The sequence below is a fragment of the Nelumbo lutea genome, chromosome 6 (genome assembly GCF_056320005.1).
Source record: "Nelumbo lutea isolate HS-2025 chromosome 6, American lotus-T2T, whole genome shotgun sequence".
Classification (NCBI taxonomy): domain Eukaryota; kingdom Viridiplantae; phylum Streptophyta; class Magnoliopsida; order Proteales; family Nelumbonaceae; genus Nelumbo; species Nelumbo lutea.
The window spans coordinates 37,988,700-38,009,677 of record NC_142689.1 but is presented as its reverse complement, the minus strand read 5'-3'; the positions used below and the strand labels follow the sequence as shown (position 1 = coordinate 38,009,677).

Here is a 20,978-nt window from a genome sequence, read left to right as displayed (position 1 = left end):
ATGGTAGATAGTCTAGATATTCTATAAACAGTCACCTAATAAAGGGCGTTCCTTTTTGGATTTTGAGAGGGGAAAAGCAGGTCAATAGGATTTTGATTTCCATTGACCAAAAAATCCATATTATTTTCAGATTTATGTGGGGGTTAGGAAAAGTTTATTTTCCTGTGTACCATTTACTGAGGGAAAAGTCTCTAACACTTTAATAGAACAAAAATGACCCCAGTAATAACGAATTTTTATGGATAAAATGATCATTGCCTTATTTATCTGGGAAATAAAAGAACATCAGTAAACATATTTATCCGGCTAAGTCTTTCATGGGAAACACTTACCCAGTGCCTTTACCCAGGTAAGCACCTTACCAAAAAACCAAACGGGCCTTAAGAGATAAGACTAGAATTTGTAGATTGAATACCATCCTATTCTGAATTGGAATTAGATTGTAAAAGATGGGATATTCCTGCAAATTGCAAGTTGAAAAGTCCAAGAGTGGATTAGAAAATTTGGGCTACCACATCTGTCAAGAGTCAAGACTAATACCACACTAAACCATTTGTTTTTCCAAATATCGGGTGTAAAAGAATGGGAGTGCACAAATCCTGATTGTCAAATTGACAATTCCTTTTGCTTTATATTTGACTGTCTTGTTTGTAAGAATTAAGAGCCCATTTGGTTTGTATTTGGAATAGGAATCAGAATCAGAATGGTCTATTTGGTTCAAACTAAAATTGGAATGGGAATTACAATCAGTTGGAATGGGACTTCATTCCCAAGGGAAGGGGAGGGAATGGCCATTCCCTCAAATGGGGGAATGTCATTCCACCAGGAATGGGAATGGAATTCTAATTCTGCCCAACCAAACAGTTGGAATTGAAATGGCTCATTCCAATTCTGATTCTAGACTTGTATTCCCATGAACCAAGCGGGCCCTAGAATATGAAGTAAAATGATGTAACCCCCAATTTATATGAAACATAAGGGTGCTAAGATAAAGGGTATTTACTTGAGGGGTTCAACTATGAAACCATAAAAACATGGATCCAATCAACTGGTATCATAAAAGTGGTAACCAGTCAGGTGGTATTTATCTTCACAACTCTTCTGGTATCACATCTTTTCGGTAGCATAGATTTTTCTCTTGTTTGGGAGTGGGGTAAGAGGGAAGATGGTGTGATCCACTTTATTTAGAAAGAATTGTAGGAAGGTGGTGCAAATTTTGCATCACTTTTTCATATGCAAAATTTACAGTCAATAAGTGCAAATGGGACAAGTAAATTTTGCATCATATAGAAGTGCTAATCATTAGAGAGAAACAGATGCAGAACTGAATCGAATGCATAATTTACACCTGTTTCACACAGGTTCAAAATATCATTTCGTATCAGCCCGTATTGGCCAATACGTATACGATACATATCGTATCGAGAGAACCCCAATATGCCCCTACAGAGGGTGTACCGGGGTTTTGACCGGTTCAGGGGGTGGAGGAACCTTAAACCAGCCCCTCCGAACCAGATTTGAAAAAAAAATAAAAAGATAAAAAAAAATGTTCCAATGCTGCCCGATACACCTCTACCGACATATCGGCTTATCAATATTTAGAACCATGGTTTCACATTTGCACTACCAACAAATACAGCTTTAGCAAATATAAGACGAAACAAAGAAAATAGACGAAGAAACGAGGGTGGTTAAGAAAAGGAAAAGGAGATAATAAACCTTGTCTCAAAGATGACAAGAGATTTGGTATTTTACAGTTTGATAATGTACATCTTGGCATTATTTGTGTAGAATCAGATGCGGAAATGAATATAACAAAAGAATATGAACAGAAAAGACCAAAAAAGAAAATGTAAAGAGTCAAATAAAGCAATTGGGGGATTGGTTAATGGGATTTTTTTGTTCCCATTGATCAAGATATTCAGATTTGTAGGGCCCACAAATTTATTTTCCTTCAATATCACTAATCTGGATAAGTGATATTTATCTCGCAGGTAGATAACTTTTCCATCTGGGGGAAGTTGATGGGACAAAATTGCCATTTTTATTTTAAAATGGTCATATCTTATTTATTTGAAAAATAAAAAATATATATATGAATAAATACACTTACTCAAATAAATACCCGGGTAAATGCATCTATCCAGATAAATAACTTACTGAAAAACGAAACCATTTATACTCCACGACAGTGGTCGGCAAAGATAAAATACCCTACACCTACAAGCTACAACTTACCAAAACAATGCTACAAAGGGCCCTACACCATTCAAGCCAAAGGATAGTTTCAGCCTCCCAACTCGCATAAGAGAAAGGTGAGTGACCGAACTAAACATGAAATGATGAAAATGAAATTATCTGCATTATTTTAGGGCCTTTATAATTTCTTGCCTCGTTGAATCAGCTAACGCTGGCCTGAGTCTTGCACAAATGCCTCTGTTTCCGCCCTTGTTCATTGCACTTGCACCATTCATTTAGATTTTAAGCCATCACAAAGTGGCCCTACTCCAGTTCAGCCTCAGCTTTCGTTTTGCTTTCTTCTCCTTCACTTTTCTTTTTCTCACAGTTTTAACAATGACCAGCCCAGATTGTGTTTGACAATTATAATATCTGTTGCATATACAGCATACAATTTACCCTCTCTATTCCCACACTGTTCCAGTCCTAAATGTTGAGATGCTTGGCTGGACTTGTTCCGTCAGTCTTAAGACTTCTGGTCTATTGGTCAAGCATGTAACATACCTACAAACTACTAGCAACATTCAGATGTCTTCGTCTCTTTGAACCTGACTTGTCCAACCAATTAACTCTAGGTTTTACCCAGTTAAAAAAAATCTACACTTGAACACAAGATGCAAACTACGAAAATGGTTACCACCTATCAAATTATCAATATTAGCTTTGGACCCAAAAGGATGAAAATAAATTCAATCAGAAGCCACACATCCAGTCTTTTGAAGTTTTCTCAGAGTCACAGGGCACCACAAAGGACATAATTAGCTCAAATGTCAAAAGGATTTGGGGCTAAAATCTACCAGATGGACAGATTCGAGAACACTTTTGGGCCCTATATTGCAACATGGAGGATTCTGGTTCATTTAGACCCCAGCACTGAGAGGTTCCACCAGAATACAGGTTCTCCAAACATAAAGGTGCCTCATCAATTAGTTGGCCAAGACCAATGAGTAAATTTCATGAGTCAATGAAGCCATGCCCCTAGTTCATAAAATCAGCCCAACCTCAAATTGTATAATGTGGGACCAACCCAAACAAGAAGTTTCAGACACTAGATCTTTTCGACTTTGAACTGCTCCAATCTGAAATCAAACAAGTCAATCCAATTATACCGGCCAGTATTTAATTTTCCTCTTGTTTCTTTTGAGTATCTGTGCAAATTAGGCAATTTGTAAGATTTAAGCATGCAAGGATTACCTTCTTGGTTTTGAAGATAACAGGAGTCCTGTCTTAAGAATTCAAATAAAAACCACTGGACTTGAGACAAATAGAACCATCTTCACAGGCCTGATATAGAGAAAGCCTCAAGATCCAGTGGTTTCACAAACCAATTGCTGAAGGGTGGACTATCTTTAAAAATCTTCAAGGAGGATCTATAATCTTGAGATTTTGCCTGCAAGAGAATGTGATACTTCAGAACAATCTATGCATATACTGATGATCAATAAACATTACCAACTGCTACCTACTGGTTGCATAGATCTTTCATAGTTTGAGAATATAGTAACCAGGTTTAACCAAATAAGGTGAATGACTTGAATAAAACCCTAGATAAGGATAATGTCAACTAGATCTAACTGCAAAGAATACTATACTGACAGTGCTTGGTTAATAATATTCACAAGAGGCCAGATGTAGTACAAAGTCAGGAAACTCGCTCCCCTGAATTATGTGATGGCTTCCACCTGGTTCTCCCATTAGTTTCTTGAATGAAGATAAATACTTTCATGTTACCAAAATCATAAAAAGATGTTTTGGCATGCTGCTATAAAACAACTAAAAGATGTCACTTTTTGGTTGCTTTTTTTTTCTAGGACAAAGTTATTTAAATGAGTAAAAACCACCCTAAAGCCCATATGATTTTGTGCTTTGGGATGATGGCAATTTAGAGTGGTTTAGTGCCACTTCAGTAGGCATATTGTGCTTCTTGTCAAGTTTATATCCTTTAACCCTCTTTTTTCCCTAAATTTGATCACTGAACTCCTCAACTTGGAACCCTAATTCCAGGGCTTGTTCTTAGGGAATTGTAGAATCAGTTTAGAGCCTAAGTCCAGTAACAGAATATTAGCCCATATTCCAACTTTTTGTAGTTAATTTTTTTATTCAAGCACACCATCTTCATGTCATCTCAAGCCTAGTGTGTTAATCTAGTTATAAACCAGCAAAATCCTTCAAATCTCAGAATATTTTAAATCCTATATGTTGTTTTCTAAAACCTAGCAAATAGGCACTTCATAGTGGTTGCCCTCTATCAACCTTTTGATTTCTAATCTTTGTCCTCAAAATGCAATTTACTGAATTCCTAATTGAGTGTGTTCAAAGGGGAAAATAATAAATTCCATCTGAATATCTTTGCCAAAAAGTATATTGACTTTTTGATAGTAAATTACTATATATTACCTTCAATTCTCGATAAGATACCTCGTCAGATTGCAGTTCATCAAAGCATTCTTGTTTCAATGACAAAAAAAGCTGCAATAGTCGCTTCCTAGCATGAGAAAAATGCACAGGATATAATGATGTATTACCAGAAAAGTTCCCATTACCATCCATGCATATCAAGCAAGTGTAATACAACAGATGTAATGCTTTTAAAAGCATGAGGTGTATGCTATGAGGCATGCCATTAGTGAAATTGCCCTAGGGTATGAATCATGGACTCCTTAAGTTGGTACCTTTTAATATACAAAAAAGCATGCTTTTTATTGAGGCAGATTTTTTAATGCCACAACCCTAGGGTAGGCTATGCTATAAAAAGAAAATTGCAAAAGTAAACAATGTTTACCAGTAACAAGCTTCAAGAATGGGTTAAACAATCAACTTTAAGAATGGATTACCATATGACTTCAGTTGCAGTGGATCAACAGCCGTCTTAAGCCTAGGAATGGAAAGAAATAAAACTTAGAAAAGAAACATTCTCCCTCATCAAGCAGAACCTAGGGGATGAAAGATTTTAGGGCTCAAGATTGATGACAACAAAAGGCACCTTCACATTCTCCTTGGAATTTGTTAGAGCTTCTCCGGAGCCCAGGCCCATAGCAGAAGAGTGCCCATGTGAACATAGGCCCAGCATGGACCAGGCATATGACATGAACCAGAAAGAGCTCCCTCCCCCCCCCCCCCATCTTCTGATCTCTGTTCTCTCTGGGGGTGAACTTCCCTCAGAGGAGTTCCAGAGTTAGACCAAACCTAACAGAACTCATCATCAAAATATAGAGATTCTTGATTCAACTACCCAATTTGAGGGTTGGCACTGATTTTCATGTCCACAGTCTACCCTCTTTGTCTCTGATTTTCTTTTGTCAGTCCATCAGTCCATCCATGTTGACCCACTTGTCATGTTTGATACAATTTTTGTTACTTCTAAAAAATAAATAATTCATTTATCAAAAAAATTGAACTAACCCTATGCAACACTATTTTTTTTCAATTTGCATTCTTTGTTGGGTTTCATCAAATTTACCTTCTCTTATCATTGAATTTCTGTTCAGATTCCCATGTAGCATGAGAGTTTAATTATAAAACTCAACCCATCCCTTAAAAACACCAGTTCTCCCTCTCAATTTTTTCAGTTACAGGTCCAAATAAGATGTTTCTTCTTTTCCATCAATACAAATCAACTTAGCCTTAACCCTTAACCCCAACTGTATATGTTTGGCTACCCGAATCATGTCTTGTTATCATGCTCTACGCATATTTTCCTTAAACTATAAAACCTTAGATTGTTTATTACCGCTTTAAGTCTTCAACCACATTTTTCTTTGGTCTTTGACTTGCTCTTTTAGAGTCTTTTACTTGTGCCAAGTCACTCCTTAGTTGACCTTTTCCATCATCTAGTCATCAAATGGGGCTACTCATTTCTAATTCCATCCTTTCTAGTTTTTTTTTTTTTTGATAAGTAAAGAGTCATATTCCATTAATTCAAAGATCGGTTACATGAGAATCCCCTTAGAGAGGCGTGAGGTGCTGCCTCTCCATACAGAAAACACAAAAACTACATAAAAAAAAGACTGTTAGGTCTTATAGCTGATGTCTTGTAAAATTTTTCTTTTAGTATCGTTAGTATGCACCAGTCATACAGAACATCAAATGCAAGCCTGCACTTGTTATGGGAATTGCTTCTGCTGAGAACACTGAATTACTGCTGCTGCTGCACTAAATTATTGCTGCTGCTGCCGGCACCCACATCAGCACTTCAATCACCCTGCTCTAATTCCGACCAACATCCTCTTCAATTCTACATTATAGATGATTGATCCAAGATACTGGAAGTCATTAGTTTGGGGTTTGTCTTTATCATCAAATTTAATTATACCACCATTGTTACTACTATTTTCACTTAAATTGCAAGATATGTATTGTTACTCCAACTTGAAACCTTTTTTACCAAGTCATTTCTCCATTTTTCTAGCTTTGCAGTTATCTCATCTTTAATATTAGCAATCAATATTATATCATCAGAAAACAGTATAACATCATGGGACCTCCTGTAAATTTCTGTCTAAAATGATTCCTAAAACCTCTCCCTAACTTGTCTTGCAGCATCAGAGCACCTCACCTCATAACTCACTGTTTGAAAGCATTGACAGACATGCATGTGTGATACATACAAACTCAATGGAATATCTTAGATAAAGTTTGTTAAAGTACTTGCATAAAGATGACTCAGTAGAGGGGTACAATGCCCCCTTTGCAGAGGTGCCTTGCTTTCTGCCAGTGGTTCCAAGTATAACTTCATGCAAACCAGATTTATTCCAGCAGATAGAATACCTGGGTACAAAGCATAAAGCTTGCTTTTGTCAAGTAAATGATTTGTAATACAGTAATTGCATAGGTATAAATGAATCATCTAAACCTACCCACAAGTCAAAGTTGTTGCAGCAGTGTCTGATTGCTGAAACTCATTTGGCGGTATAGGAGCCTCCCAGAACAACAGCTGCAAACAGTGTAATAGTAGTTTTATCAAAATGCTAGTTTACCATGTTGATTGAGACATTATACTTTTACACACATTACAAACCTTGTTCACTTGAAATGGAGGCATTATCTCTGTAGATAGTTGAAGGATGCGATCACAAAGTGCTCGTTTCAAATGAATTTTTAGTGGGAATTCTTCGGAAGCATTGCTAGGAGGCCGCCCAACATTAATGGAAGATAGATAGACTGGCTGAAGAAAGAAGGAAAGTAAAGATCCTGCAAAAAGGGAGGGGTGAGAGAGAGTAACACAAGAGCAACCTAAAACAACACCAATCTTAGTGGAAAAAAACAATGTAGCAACAGCACAAATTAATAATCAAACTTGGCATTAATTGGTTCTTTTAAATAAAGTCATCAGAACTTGTTTTGAGTTCAAATTTGGCATTAATCGGTTCTTTCAAATAAAGTCATCAGAACTTGCTTTGAGTTCATAAGCATTTGTTCAAAGATGCTTTAGATCTATGAAAATGCTTATTTTCTGTTAAGATCAGCTCTGACACACACATACACACACAAGTCCATGTTGAGGTCTTAAAATTCTTAATCCCTAAAAAAAATGATCTCCGGTGAGCCCACTGACTGAAGCTTCGAAAACCCTGTACTTTCTAATATTGTTCATTCATTCATCCTAATAAAAGATATTTTTAAAAGATAATTAAAATTATAAAATCGTTTTTTTAGGGTTAAGAATTTTAGGACCCTAGCATGGACTTGTTTGGGCTTGCCTCAAGGGACTTGGTAGTTGGTACAAAGGCAGTTTGTAGAATTAGGAATGAAAGATGTAACATCACATTAACTATTTTAAATAATGAAATTGAGAAATAAAAAAAGAAGTTAAAAGTTAGACATGCTTGAATATGTTTTGCATGCTATTTTTATTTTAGTTTTGCATTTTTCACTTTGAATATGTTTTATGTATTATGTTTATGTAATTAAATTTGAGCTAATAGACATTTTTAAACATTTAGTTTAGAATTAGTTTGATTTTTTAATTAATATTATTTTTAGTATTTTCTTAATCTATTTTTGAATTTTTACATTTTGTTTAGCAATTTTTTGATTTTTTTTTTTTTGTGTTGCTTCAAAAAGGGATGCACCTCGCCTAGTGCCTTGCACCTTGGGCACAGAATGGCCTTTGCGCTTTTTTTGTGCCTTGTGCTTTTAAAACACTGGTTGTTCCTATCTTGTTCTGGCACTTTTTTTTTTCTTTACAACTGAACAGTACAGCTTTACATTAAGAGAATCTTGAACTGGTTGGCCGCATGGTCATGGCTCATTATAAGTATCTTTGACTTCATACAATTACCAATCAAATAAAAAGTTAATCAACATGCAATCCTAACACCTCCTACAACCATTTTGGGTAACAGCTAGTCTTGGTATATTTAGAGATATTATTGCAAACCATGTAACAGACCCACCCTTGACCCAACTCAGATAGGAGCAGGTCATGGTTCCAACCATCCAGTTCAATCCAGGTACTACAACACTATTATGGCCCTAATCTGTACTAGTTCATTTCATAAGTTAGTATAAAAGAATAAAAATAACAGGTCAATACACCTTTTTCATGCATATTCGATAAGAAAATAAATTAAGCATGTAAAGTTCGGACTCACAATAGATGAATTATGTGTCATTCAGTTTGATCAAAAAATTATGCATCAGTAAATTGTTCAACCATAGTTTCAGAGCTCTTCCAAGCTTTTGCAATTCTTCTGGTCCCTCTTTTACACTATTCTTTCTTGACCTTCAGTGCCTGTTTGGGAGGGGCTTTCATGAAACAGCTTCTAGCTTTGCAAGGTGGGCCCCATTTGGAAAGCCTATAAGCCATGTTTGTTGAAAACCCTGGAGAGCCCAAAATGATTGTTTGAAAACCAAAAACACGGTTTTCTAAATAAGCTTCTTTAGTGGCTTCTCCAAAGCAGCTCAGTGAAAGTAGACCAACCAATACTGAAGCCCTCCCAAATAGGTTGTCAGTTTCCTTGGGTTGTGGTTCATTAATGCATATGGAAGGAAAGAAACTACAGAATTTTTTAAGGGATGAAAGGCCTCTAACTTCCATATTTGAACTTGGAAGCAGTTTTACGGATACGATTTTGGTTTGAAACTTGAAAGATGTATAATTTCAGTCAGAAACGATTATTTATTAAACTAGCAATATGTTTTGGGTGTAGAGGGGCCATTTCTTGGTACAGTGATAAAATCTTGGGCTCAGAAATTTGAGATCATGGGTTCAAGTCTGAGAATGAACACTTGATGCAAAAATTGGTAGGTCCCTACCAAGACAACAGGTATTTGAGAACAGCATTGGGCAATGACGCTTTTAGGATAGTACATTGTGCAGGTATTTTTGGGCTTTGCATCCCTTTGTCTTTATATATATCTTTAAGCATGATTTTCTGGAACCTTTTTGCTTGATTATTAAATAAGCAGGTAACAGACCTTGAATCCCCACAACATTCCAACGTGCTATTTTATCAGAGCAGCTCACTGACAATGTTGTATCACCACGACCAGGCTTCCTCTGGACCATGCCAATGACTTGCATATGACCTTTTAAAAATTTTCAAAATGCAGACTTCATTTAAGCAAATCAAAACTAGTATTGAATCTATTTAGTTTTCCATTTATTTAAAGTAGAATGGAAGCCAAATATGTAAAAGTATGGTATAAAAAGAAAGTAATGGAGGTATCTACTAGAAAATAATGAACAATATCAATTTCATAAACACCACATAGCAATAGGAACAAATTTACACAGCCAACTTAGGAAAATAGGTAGAATTCACATGCTTCATTCACTTGGTTGCCAAGATCTGCAAATTCTCTAGCTGATTTACGTGTGAGAGAAAGTACAAACAGACAGGACATGCATTTAGGATCATAACCCCTGAGCTAGTGGGATAAGGCGATTAAAGGGACTAAGAGTGACTTTAAGATGAGTAACCAAGGGGGTGGCTCTTCTTTTCTGTTTCTTTAGGATAGACGAAAGCCTATTTTCTACTTGTGCCTTGCCTCTCATTCTTTTCTTAATAAAGTTGTTATCAGTTACTGTCTCACCAAAAAAGAAAAAGAGAAGATTACTGGATTTAAAAACAATAAGAAATAGATATCAAAGCAACCTGAAAAAAAAAATGGAGAGAGAGACCTTATGCTCAAGCATGATGTGAGAACCCAAACCGAGATAGCATCAGAGTCTTAACTAGTAATAGAAATAGATAGTATAAAGAACTACCGAAGGTATGTGCACATTTTACTAGGGACATTCACACCAAATTTTGGTGTGGGTATGCATCATTCTGATCCTCTTCCAGACATTGACGTGGAGAAAAAGGACAAGTATATTGGTGCTTAGCACCCTCAGAACGAGAAGGAAAATTTTGGGTTCCAACGCTGAGGGGAGAGTTGAGAATTTGTGAAGTTAAACTTTTAGCCAGCCCAATTAAATGAATTCTACACCAAGGTCCAAAACAAAAACAGGTGCTTGCAGAAATGTCTTTCAAATTGGTGTATTTTCCTGTGGGCATAATTTGGGTGATAGAATTAAAAAATTTTGTTTCTTCTTGTTAGAATAGCTAGTTTATGTAATTAAAATTAAATAGTTTCTGTACTGTAAGTGCCACAAGGACATAAGAGTCTTTTTAACTGTTATAATTCTCACCCTATACATACTAACAGATTCTGGTGCTGCAAGAACTGATTCAACCTCCCAACCTTTTCTCTTCTCTTCTCCATTCTCTCTTCTCTCTCCTCTCTTCTTTTTTCATATTTCTACTACTTTTTATTACTAATGTGGTATCAGAGCAAGATTACTGGGCTTGAGAGCAGATCAAACAACTTCTTTCTCCTTCATCTTGCTGTCTTCTCCAGATTGAGATTAAAAGAACAAACCTACAACCGATACAGCAGTTCCCCCCTTCCTCTTGGTCATGTACCAAGGAAAAAAATCTATGAACTAAGGCGGCTGAATGGTGGAGAAAGTATTGTGAATTTTCAAATCACTTTTCTGTGGATCGTGGGATCTTTGTACCTGAGAATGGGATTTTTGTAGGTCACAGGTGACCTGTTTTTGACATTTTTTGGTCTGACAGCACTGTTTGTGGTCTCTCCTGGTGGTTGGTGTGATTAAATGGTATGAAAATGTGGTGGACTGTGACTGTTGAGTCTGTTCAGCCCTGAAATCAACCTGGAATTTTTTTTTTTTTGAGAAATTATGACTGGTTTCTGTCCAGACTGTAGTGTGTGCATGTGGGTTGCAGTTCTAGGGTGTTTCTAGGACTGATCTGTGTCAGGAGGGATCCGTGGGTGTGTGTTTAAAGCTGAATAGTGAGCCGAATCATGTCCTTCGAAAATTCTGCAACTTCTGGGATTTCTGTTGGTCAAAACAGAATGATTGGGGAGCTGGATATGAGTTTCCCTATGGCTGTAATTCCCTTTGATGGACTAAAGTACCTTGAATGGTCTAGGGGAATTAAGCTCTACATTACTGCTAGGGGGAAAATAGGGTATATCAGTGGTAAAGTGAAGGAACCAAAGACTAGAAGTGCTGAACATAACAGGTGGATCAAGATAATGGTATGGTGATGTCATGGCTCTTGGTTTCCATGCTACCACAAGTGCAAAAGACTTTTATGTGGGCTGAAATAGCTTGTAAAATATGGGAACAAACAAAATCTACCTATTCAAAGCAGAGGAAATATGCAAAGATATACTAATTGCAAGCTGAATCATCCACTTGTAAATAGGGAGAGAGGAGTCTCTCAGTATATTACTCAGATCTGACATCAATCTGGAAAGAGTTGGACCACTATCAGAGTGTGAATTGGAAATGTGATGAATATGCAAAAGCTTACAAGTCCCTTGCCTCCCAGCAATGGATATTTACCTTTCTCTTGGGACTGAATCCTATATATGAACCTATCAGATTACAAATCTTGGAAGTGTGATGAATTGTTCAGAGGGGGAACCAGTTGCCCTAGTAGTCAAGGGGGGTACAGGTAGAAATGGAGAGAGTTCTTTTAAGAAGGGTGACTTCTAAAAGAGAGTGGATGACAAAAATAAACTTTGGTGTACTCACTATCAAAAGTCCAGACACACTGGAGACACATGTTGGGATATTCATGGGAAGCCCAAATGGGCTCAAGAATTGAGTAAAAAATCAGCATCTCACCAAAGTAAGAAGTCGGTTCAGCGGAATCAAAAGAAATATAACTCAACAAATGTGGCCTCTCAAGAGACTTGTCCCATGGTATCTTAGGAATGTCCCTCTAGTTCTGATCCCAAGGAAGAGATTATCGGCTCTTTTTGGAGTTATATGATAGGACACTTCACCAAGTGGATTCTAACCCTACTCCGGCATCCTTTGAGTCTACATTAGGTAACTCTGCCATTGCCTCCCATGTGTCATCTCATACATTTGAATCCTCTTGGATAATTGACTCTGGAGCTTCAAATCACATGACTGGTAAGTCAAATTTATTTTAGGCATATAACCTCCTCTCTAGGAGAGGTAAGGTGAGACTGGCTGGTGGCCCATTCTCTACCATAGCCGGTCAAAGAACCATCCTCCCTTCCCTATGGCTTTACCCTCTCTAATGTGTTGCATGTTCCAAAATTACCTATCAATTTACTTTCCATCAATAGCATTACTCAATCCTTGGATTGCTCAACAACATTTTTTCCTTCTTATTGCATGTTCTAGGATTTGACCTCTAAGAGGACAATTGATAGAGGAAGTATGGTGGACGGCCTCTACGTGTTGGAGAATAAAGTTGGTCTTGTGGCTACAAAGTCTTTGAGTTTGTCCAGTGAGAGTAAATCCTACTTATGGGATAGTTGTCTTGGTCACCTTTCTCTTGAGTCATTAAAGGTTGTGTTTCCAAAGTTATTTAAGTCTTTGTCATTAAATGAGTTGCAGTGCTAAGTGTGCCAATTGAGTAAACATTGTCGAAGTTCTTTTCCTTTAAAAAATAAAAGATTTTAATTTCCTTTTCACATTGTTTATTCAGATGTTTTGTGCCCTGTTACTCTACCTTCTAAAATTGGCTATAAGTATTTCATTACTTTGATTGATGACTACTCTAGATAATATCTGGATTTATCCCATGCAATCTAGAGAAGAAGTGCCAAAGATTGTGAAAGATTTTCAATGCATGATTTTTACTCAATTCCGGACTGAGATTCATATTTTCCAATTGGACAACACAAAAGAATATTTTCATAGTGATCTCACGGAGTTCTTGGCTTCATGTGGATCCCTTCACTGAAGCTCCTATGGTAAGACACCTCAATAAAAATATGTTGTTGAGAGAAAATATCGTCATCTTCTTGAAGTTGTTCGTGGATTATTATTACATATGAATGTTCTGAAACGTTGGATGAATGTTTTTATGTGTGTTGCATATTATCAATTGTATCCCATCTCAGTTGTTAGATTATAAGACCCAACATCAACTTTAGGGATGGCAATTTTCCCCATTTCCCCGATCCCCGTGGGGATCCACCCCAAATGGGGCAGGGATGGGGATGATTTTCCCCCCATTAGCAGGGACGGGGATTCCCTACCCCGGGGACCCCAATCCCCGCCCCATGGGATCCCCACTAATATATATGTATATATGTATGCATATGTTATATATGTATATATGTACACATACATCTATATATTAATATTTTTAAAAATATGGTTGAATATGTTTGAATCTTTTCTAATAGGATTGTAAATTTTAATTATTTTATTTTTATTTTTTTAAATAAAATAAAAAACAAAAACAAAATGGTTAACATTATAAAAAATCATGGGGAATGGGGATCCTCCAGGGACGGGGATGGGGATAAACTTGTCACCATTAGCGGGGATGGGGATTTTTGCGGGGATGGGCTCCCCGTCCCTGCCCCACCCCGTTACCATTCCTACCTCCATTGACAACACTTTTGTTCCTAAAAATGTGGCAGAAGCTTTATCCATACCAAAATGAACAGATGCAATGAAGAAAAAAATCAATGCCTTGCATGAGAATGGAACTTGGATGTTGGTAGATCTTCTTGAAGGAAAAAAAATCCTAGTGGGATGCAAGTGGGTGTTCATAGTAAAGCCTAGGGCTGATGGTATAGTAGAAAAGTACAAAGCCAGATTGGTGGCAAAAGGGTTTATATAGGTGTATGGAGTGGACTATGCAGAGACCTTTACCCCAGTAACCAAGATGAACTCCATCAGAATCCTCCTCTCATTGGCAACTAATCTTGACTAGGAACTTCACCAACTAAACATAAAAAATGCATTCTTGAATGGTGATCTAGAGGAGGTGTATATTACTCAGCCTCCAGGGTTTTGTGCCAAAGGTAGTGAGTAGAAAGTGTGCAAGTTAACAAAAAAAATCATTATATGGGTTGAAACAGCCATCTCAAGCCTAGTTTAGTATGTTTCACTTGGTTGTACAACAGATGGGGTTTAAACAATGTCAGTCAGATCATACTCTACTTGTAAAGAAGGGTGAAGGGAAAATTGTAGCTCTAATAGTGTATGCTGATGACATAATGGTCCCAAGGGATTACAAAACTAAAATATAGAAGTTGAAGAAATTCTTACCCACTCAGTTCAAGGTGAAAGATTTGGGTCCCTTACATTATTTCTTTGGAATTGAAGTTGCCCACTCTCGAAAGGGCATCTTTATTTCTCAAAGGAAATACGTCCTAGATCTATTAAAAGACACAAGCAAGTTAGGAGTGAAGCCAATTGATTCACTCATTGACCTTAATCATCAGTTGGGTAACAGTCAGGGGGAGGCTATAAAAGATGTGATTAAGTTCCGAAGACTTGTAGGGAACCTCTTATGTATGTCCATGACTAGACCTGACATTGCTTATGTTGTGGGTGTCCTTAGTCAGTTTATGCATAACCCTAAGACCACCCACTTTGAAGCTGCAAAAAGAATTCTTAGATACCTCAAGAAGTTCCTAGGAGCTGATGTGTTATCTAGAAGCATGGACATTTGAAAGTTGAAGTGTATACAAATGTTGGCTAGGCTGGGGCAGTTGATGATAGAAAGTCTATTAGTCGGTATTGCACTTTCGTGGGAGGAAACTTAGTCATCTCGAGAAGTAAGAAGCAAAGTGTGGTAGCTAGGTCGAATGCTAAAGTAGAATACAGAGTTATGTCTCATGGAGTTGTTGAAATCATGTGGATAAAGAGCATGTTAGGTGAACCAGGCTTTGCAATTAACAGTCCTATGCCACTCTATTGTGACAACAAAGCTGCTATCAACATTGCAACCAACCTAGTCCTCTATGATAGAAAAAAACATATTGAAATAGACAAGCATTTTATTAGGGAAAAACTTGTGAGTGGAGAAGTATGCACTCCCTATGTCAGCTCAAAAGAACAACTTGAAGATATCTTCACCAAGGGTCACCATCACTTGCAGCACAACAATTTGTGTGAGAAGTTGGGCATGATTGACATCTATGTCCCAACTTTAGGTAGTTGGGACATAAGAGTGTTAGAATGGCTAGTTTAAGTAGTTTATGTATTGTAAGTGTCACAGGGGCATAAGAGTCTTTTTGCCTTGTTTAATTGTCACCCTATATACTAATAGATTCTAGTGCTGCAAGAACTGATTCAACCTCCCAACCTTTTCTCTTCTTTCTTCCTCTCTTCTCTCTCTCTCCTCTCTTCTTCTTTTATATTTCTACTACTTTTTATTGCTAATACTTCTCTTTCTTCTCCTTTCAGGTGGCTTGTCTTCCATGGGTATGGATGCACAGGATATCAGCCCCTTGTCTCATCTAAGGTCACACATTATAAGCTAAAATCCAACCTATCATTCAGAAACTGAGAACCCAATAATTAAATGAGTATGTGATAGTAATGTGTATTCAAATTACAAGTTTTTATTCATGATCTATAAAATCCTAAGCTAATACTTTGTTATATATACCATACTGCATGCTAAAGCATCTATCAATTGCATTAAGAATCCATAAAAAATAAATTTAAATAGCCAAGTCATATTGCATACTACAAAACTTAAATCTTCAAAAGCAGAACTTGTTGCATTCATGACAATAACCTTCTCCCCAACCAAAAGCCTTCCAGATTTCTTTTTGGACCCTTAAATCTTCAAGATGTGTTCGTTTAGTGGTCCTATGTCATTGATAAAATAATCTCACAAATCACAACTTCATACTCCAAATAAGCATATCTATTATGATACACAAACAGTTTTAAATCCTCCATTACCATTATTCTTGATTGATGTTTCAAAACATTCATCCACAAAACCATTAGGTTTGCTCATATACATTTGTGAGCTCTCTTTCTTTAGGATAAGATCTCTTGACAAAGCCAGTGGTGAAGTAGTCGAGGCATCCCCACCTACAAGACACACAAAGGAAGGACGACATGATAGCGGTACATATGAACACTTTTTAAGATAAACCATTAGGATCTCTCATGCAAGAACAGAGACAGTAATTTCAGAATTTTCTTATGCCAATTAGACTCACAGGGCAACTGTGAAATGTATAAGTGCAACTGCCAACCCGGTCTTATTGAGTACTTTCCTTGGTAAGGACCATTTGCCTCCAAACGAAAAAGAAAGTCCATTGCATCATTTTCTCCTTCATAATGCCCATACTTATTATAAACTTCATTAAGATTCGCAATCTCTGTATAGAAAAACCTATCATCACCAGGATTAAACATTTTTGTACGTTAATAGGTGCATAATTTTCCTTCAAGTGCGCATTACATCTTATCATTTCAAATTTAGCACTGAATAAAGTTTAGACCATTGAATTTGTTAAAAGGTAATACCATAAAAGGTGAGACTAAAAACGTCAAGAAGAAAAAGAAAATTTGACAATTACATAGCTGAGAGGTTCCAAGAAAAGATCTGCATAACATATAGCAGCAGAAGATAAAAGGACGCAAAAGATGAACAAGGAGGCCTTTAGTGAAAACCTCAATAGTGCTCTTCGTGCAATAATTTCTGCATGGGAGTCGTTTACAACATCTCCGTGTGGACTCAGGAGTGAGCGTCCGAGACATTTGGTTCCAGTCCCCAAAGCAACAACTCGCAAATCTGACAGAGCAGAAAGGCATCAGACCGAACCAGCGCAAAGCAACAAATTGTCTCTAGTCATAAACGTAGGATATGGGAACAACCAAACAAATTCCAATTTAGTTCCAGTACAACAATCTTATTCAAAGCCTTCTCGAGAACATATTATGATTCTCTATGTTACCAACAACCAAACTTCCGCATTGATCAAATAAATGACTTAAAAAAAAAAACACGGGATAGAAAAAAAAAAAGGGGGGAAATTTATTACACAGCTTTTAAAAGGAATAAAAAGTAAAAACATAGGGCTGGTGTGGACAGAAAGTAATACCTTGGGAAGGAGAAGAGACGAGGAATGCAGCCAAAACGGTGGTTTCTCGGCCTTGAGGCTTTCCTTTCTTTGGGAGAGAATTATAAACCGAAAAAACCGCCTCCGAAACCTTCTCTCCCCAGTCCTCTCCCGAACGATACAGCGGTTCAGGATCAGAGCAGGAATCCATGCTTATTCAGAGTCTCAGAGACGCCGGAGGGGTCCGGATGTACTAGGCACGTTTGATAGCACAATGAGTAGGCACGTTTGGTAAGCACAATGAATTAATGCACTCTAAATCCAAACATTATGGAGACAGAATTTATCCATTATTTTATTATTTTTTGTCAAAATAATTAAAAAGAAAAAATAATAAAAAGAAAAAACGTAAATGAATCCTAACTCCAATACTTTTAGATTTTCCTTTTTCATTATTTTATTTTTAATTATTTTGACAAATATAATAAAATAAAAATTAATTACTACCTAATATAGCAAAAACATTTTGATGAAAGGTTATCTAATATGCCTACTGCATCCCAATACACGCCAAGAGGGCATTTTTCTTCATATTAATTACTTGAATTTTTTGGACTAATTTATTCTGTTATTTAGAGGGACTAGTAATTAAGCACATGAAACACGAGGAATTTTTCTTCATATTAATTACTTGAATTTCAGATATATCATACTTAAGATAGTATTTGAAAATTAACAAACGTAACAATATGATTAAAAATAAATTTAAATATTTATTATTCAATTATGACATCATGGGTTTCGTTGAAAAGTTGAATCACTAAGCCACCATCTAGATAAGAATAGCTTTGCTTTTGAATTAGTTTTAAATTATGAAAAATTATAGTCAAAGCCGATTGTACATTTAAAATTAGGCAACAAGTTGGTCCATAAATCAACAAAACTCTGACAACCGGCTCTATATTTCAAATTATAAAAACCCTCGCCATGTCATTAGAGGCTTATATGGTTATTGCCAACATGGGAATCTTAATTATTAGGCTCGACTGGGGCCTAAAATATTGGGCTCGACTTTTTTTTTAGGTCACGCTTGGGTTTTCATTATTTTTTTAGGTTTTGAGGTCTTTTAATATAAATAAATTAATTTTTAATTGAATTAAAAAGGAAAAAAAATATTTTTTTCAAATTTCTAGCTAGGCTCGGGCTCAAGCCCAGGCTTCATGCTTTATATGAGGGTCAGGCTTGGGCTCAAGACCTAGGCCCGATGAGCATATTTTGTTAATGTAGAGGCAAAGTCCGACCAATGAACATGTTTACTCTTAATCCATGTTGGAAACAACAAAAAGCTTATACTGAAATTGCCTTTTAATGTTGAGCGATTGAAAAATATGAAGGTCAGGCTTAGGCTCTCTCTCTCTCTCTTTCTCAGTCTCCCTCACACTTTCTATATATATATATATATATATATATATATATATATATATATATATATATATATATATATATATATATATATATATATATTTATACTATTTACATTTTGATTTCCTTTACTTTAAATATATACCTTTTTGAAAACAAACTTTTAATTAAAAAATTTGGGGATTTAGGTCCCCGATGGGCCCAGTGTAATGGATGGGAAAAAGGTGTTAGGGTTTATTGGTCTTAAAGTTTATTGTTTTATGGTGCTATACAACCCAAGGGTAGGGATGACAATTTTTCCCATCTCCATCGAGTCTCTAGCATCCCTGGCTAGGTGGGGATGGGATTAATAGGAATACTTGATTGGGGAGCAGGGTGGAGATTGGGAGTGAAGTCCACATCTCGCTCCGACCTCGATTATATATATTAAATATATAATATTATTTATAATATACATTAAAATAAAATATTATTTGAATTTGATTTTTCTTTTGTTTTAAATGAATACCTTTATGAAAATAAACTTTTAATTAAAAATTTGGGGATTTAGGTCCCCGATGGGGAACTCATATCCATGGGGGATCGGTGATGTAGGCTGAAATTTTCAGACAGGGACTGGGGTCAGAGATGAGTCTAACTAGAGTCTAAACTTTATGAAAACAAACTTTCAATTAAAAATTTGGGGATTTAGGTCCCCAATGGAGAATTCATGTCCATGGGGGATCGGTGATGTAGGCTAAATTTTTTCTGACAGGGTTGGAGTCAGATGAGTCTAAGTAAAGTCTTTTTCTTCGGTGTGAACTACACATTGATTTTTTTTATAAGAATAAAATTGGTGTTTGCATATTGATTTTTTGGCTAGGAAAACAAACCAAATATTAAAAAAAAAATAGAAGTAAACTATACAATACTTTAGGAGGGCTGTTCCAAAAAGATCTTATACACGACTGATATTGGATTTCTTTAACTATGGTATGAGCAGCCCTATTTGAGTTCCTTGGAATATAGCAAAATTTATATTCACAACAAGATGTTGATGAGTTTGGATATCTTCAATCCAATTAAACATAGTCAAAGGAAGAGGGAGCCAAGATTCAAAAAAATTATAATATTCTTGTCATCAGATAGGACCAAAATAGAGGTGGAGGCATTAGGTTTAGCCACTTCCAAGGCTGTTCTGACCGCAAAACGCTTTGCTTCCACAGAATTACATGAACCAATAAGTTTACCATATACAATCAAGGATCAAAGTATCGGTATCGGGTATTATATCAAACAAGTCGGATATGAATATATTTTGGAAATGTATGAATACAAATAAAAGATATAGAAATGCTTAGATATGCTAGGGAAATGCATGCAAATCAAATAAATACATTAATAATATTAACCAAAAGCTGAATTGTCTGTGAATAATATATAATTAAACACATAAGAAATGCATACTTCAATAGGTTACATGAAGAGAAATATTACATAAACAATACCAGGACTCTAAAACATTCAAACATCATACAATAATTATCACTCTTTCAATTTTTACAATTATAATTTTCAATTTGTATTAAATATTAGGAATATTTATTAATTTAGTATTTTTATTTAAATAAAAACTCTTTTTTAAATAATAAATATGTTTTCATTTTTAACATATAATGCTTTTATTGTACATATAATTGTAAAATAAAACAAATAAATCATTTAAGGAGATAAAATAAATTATTTATAATTTCCATTTTTTATTAAAAATTTTGTGGAAATTAAATTTTAAATTATTCATTTCAGTTTTATATAATTTTCCGTTTTCCATTAATTTTGTTGGGAAATTTTATTTATTTAATATTTTTATATGATAACTCTATTATTTCAAATAATAACTATGCTTTCATTTTTAACATATAATCATGTGGAAATAAAATATATAAATCATCTAAGTTAGATGAAATATATTATTTTTATAATTTTTAGTTTTTATTAAATTTTTTTGGAAA

General features: G+C 35.7%; 1 protein-coding gene across 4 annotated transcripts; it reads right to left on the bottom strand.

The window, feature by feature from the left end:
- Positions 1-2,900: 2,900 nt before the first annotated feature.
- On the bottom strand, positions 2,901-17,882 carry LOC148848612 (denosine deaminases acting on tRNA). 4 transcript variants are annotated; one of them, XM_088951842.1, is made up of 11 exons: positions 17,608-17,877; positions 17,177-17,297; positions 16,720-16,895; positions 16,454-16,588; positions 9,658-9,768; positions 7,256-7,428; positions 7,095-7,171; positions 6,886-7,005; positions 4,636-4,723; positions 3,433-3,628; positions 2,901-3,317 (listed from the first exon to the last, which is right to left on the bottom strand). In XM_088951842.1, exons 1-10 carry the CDS (start codon positions 17,774-17,776, stop codon positions 3,515-3,517), a joined length of 1,284 nt encoding a protein of 427 aa, XP_088807968.1. In that variant the 5' UTR covers positions 17,777-17,877; the 3' UTR covers positions 2,901-3,317; positions 3,433-3,514. The 4 variants fall into 4 exon arrangements, with proteins under 4 accessions (XP_088807968.1, XP_088807971.1, XP_088807969.1 ...); XM_088951845.1 differs by having other exon boundaries at positions 4,636-4,707; positions 17,608-17,861; XM_088951843.1 differs by lacking the exon at positions 9,658-9,768 and having other exon boundaries at positions 17,608-17,882.
- Positions 17,883-20,978: the final 3,096 nt, after the last annotated feature.

What these genes read in the sequence shown, in the direction of transcription:
- LOC148848612 (XM_088951842.1), bottom strand. Translation starts at nt 17,776, where the DNA reads ATGGATTCCTGCTCTGATCCTGAACCGCTGTATCGTTCGGGAGAGGAC. An exon ending in AACATCAATCAAGAATAATG is followed by an intron (nt 9,769 to 16,453) that starts GTAATGGAGGAT and finishes AATTTTTAAAAG; the next exon opens with GTCATATGCAAGTCATTGGC. An exon ending in ACTGAGTCATCTTTATGCAA is followed by an intron (nt 4,724 to 6,885) that starts GTACTTTAACAA and finishes TTCTCATGCTAG; the next exon opens with GAAGCGACTATTGCAGCTTT.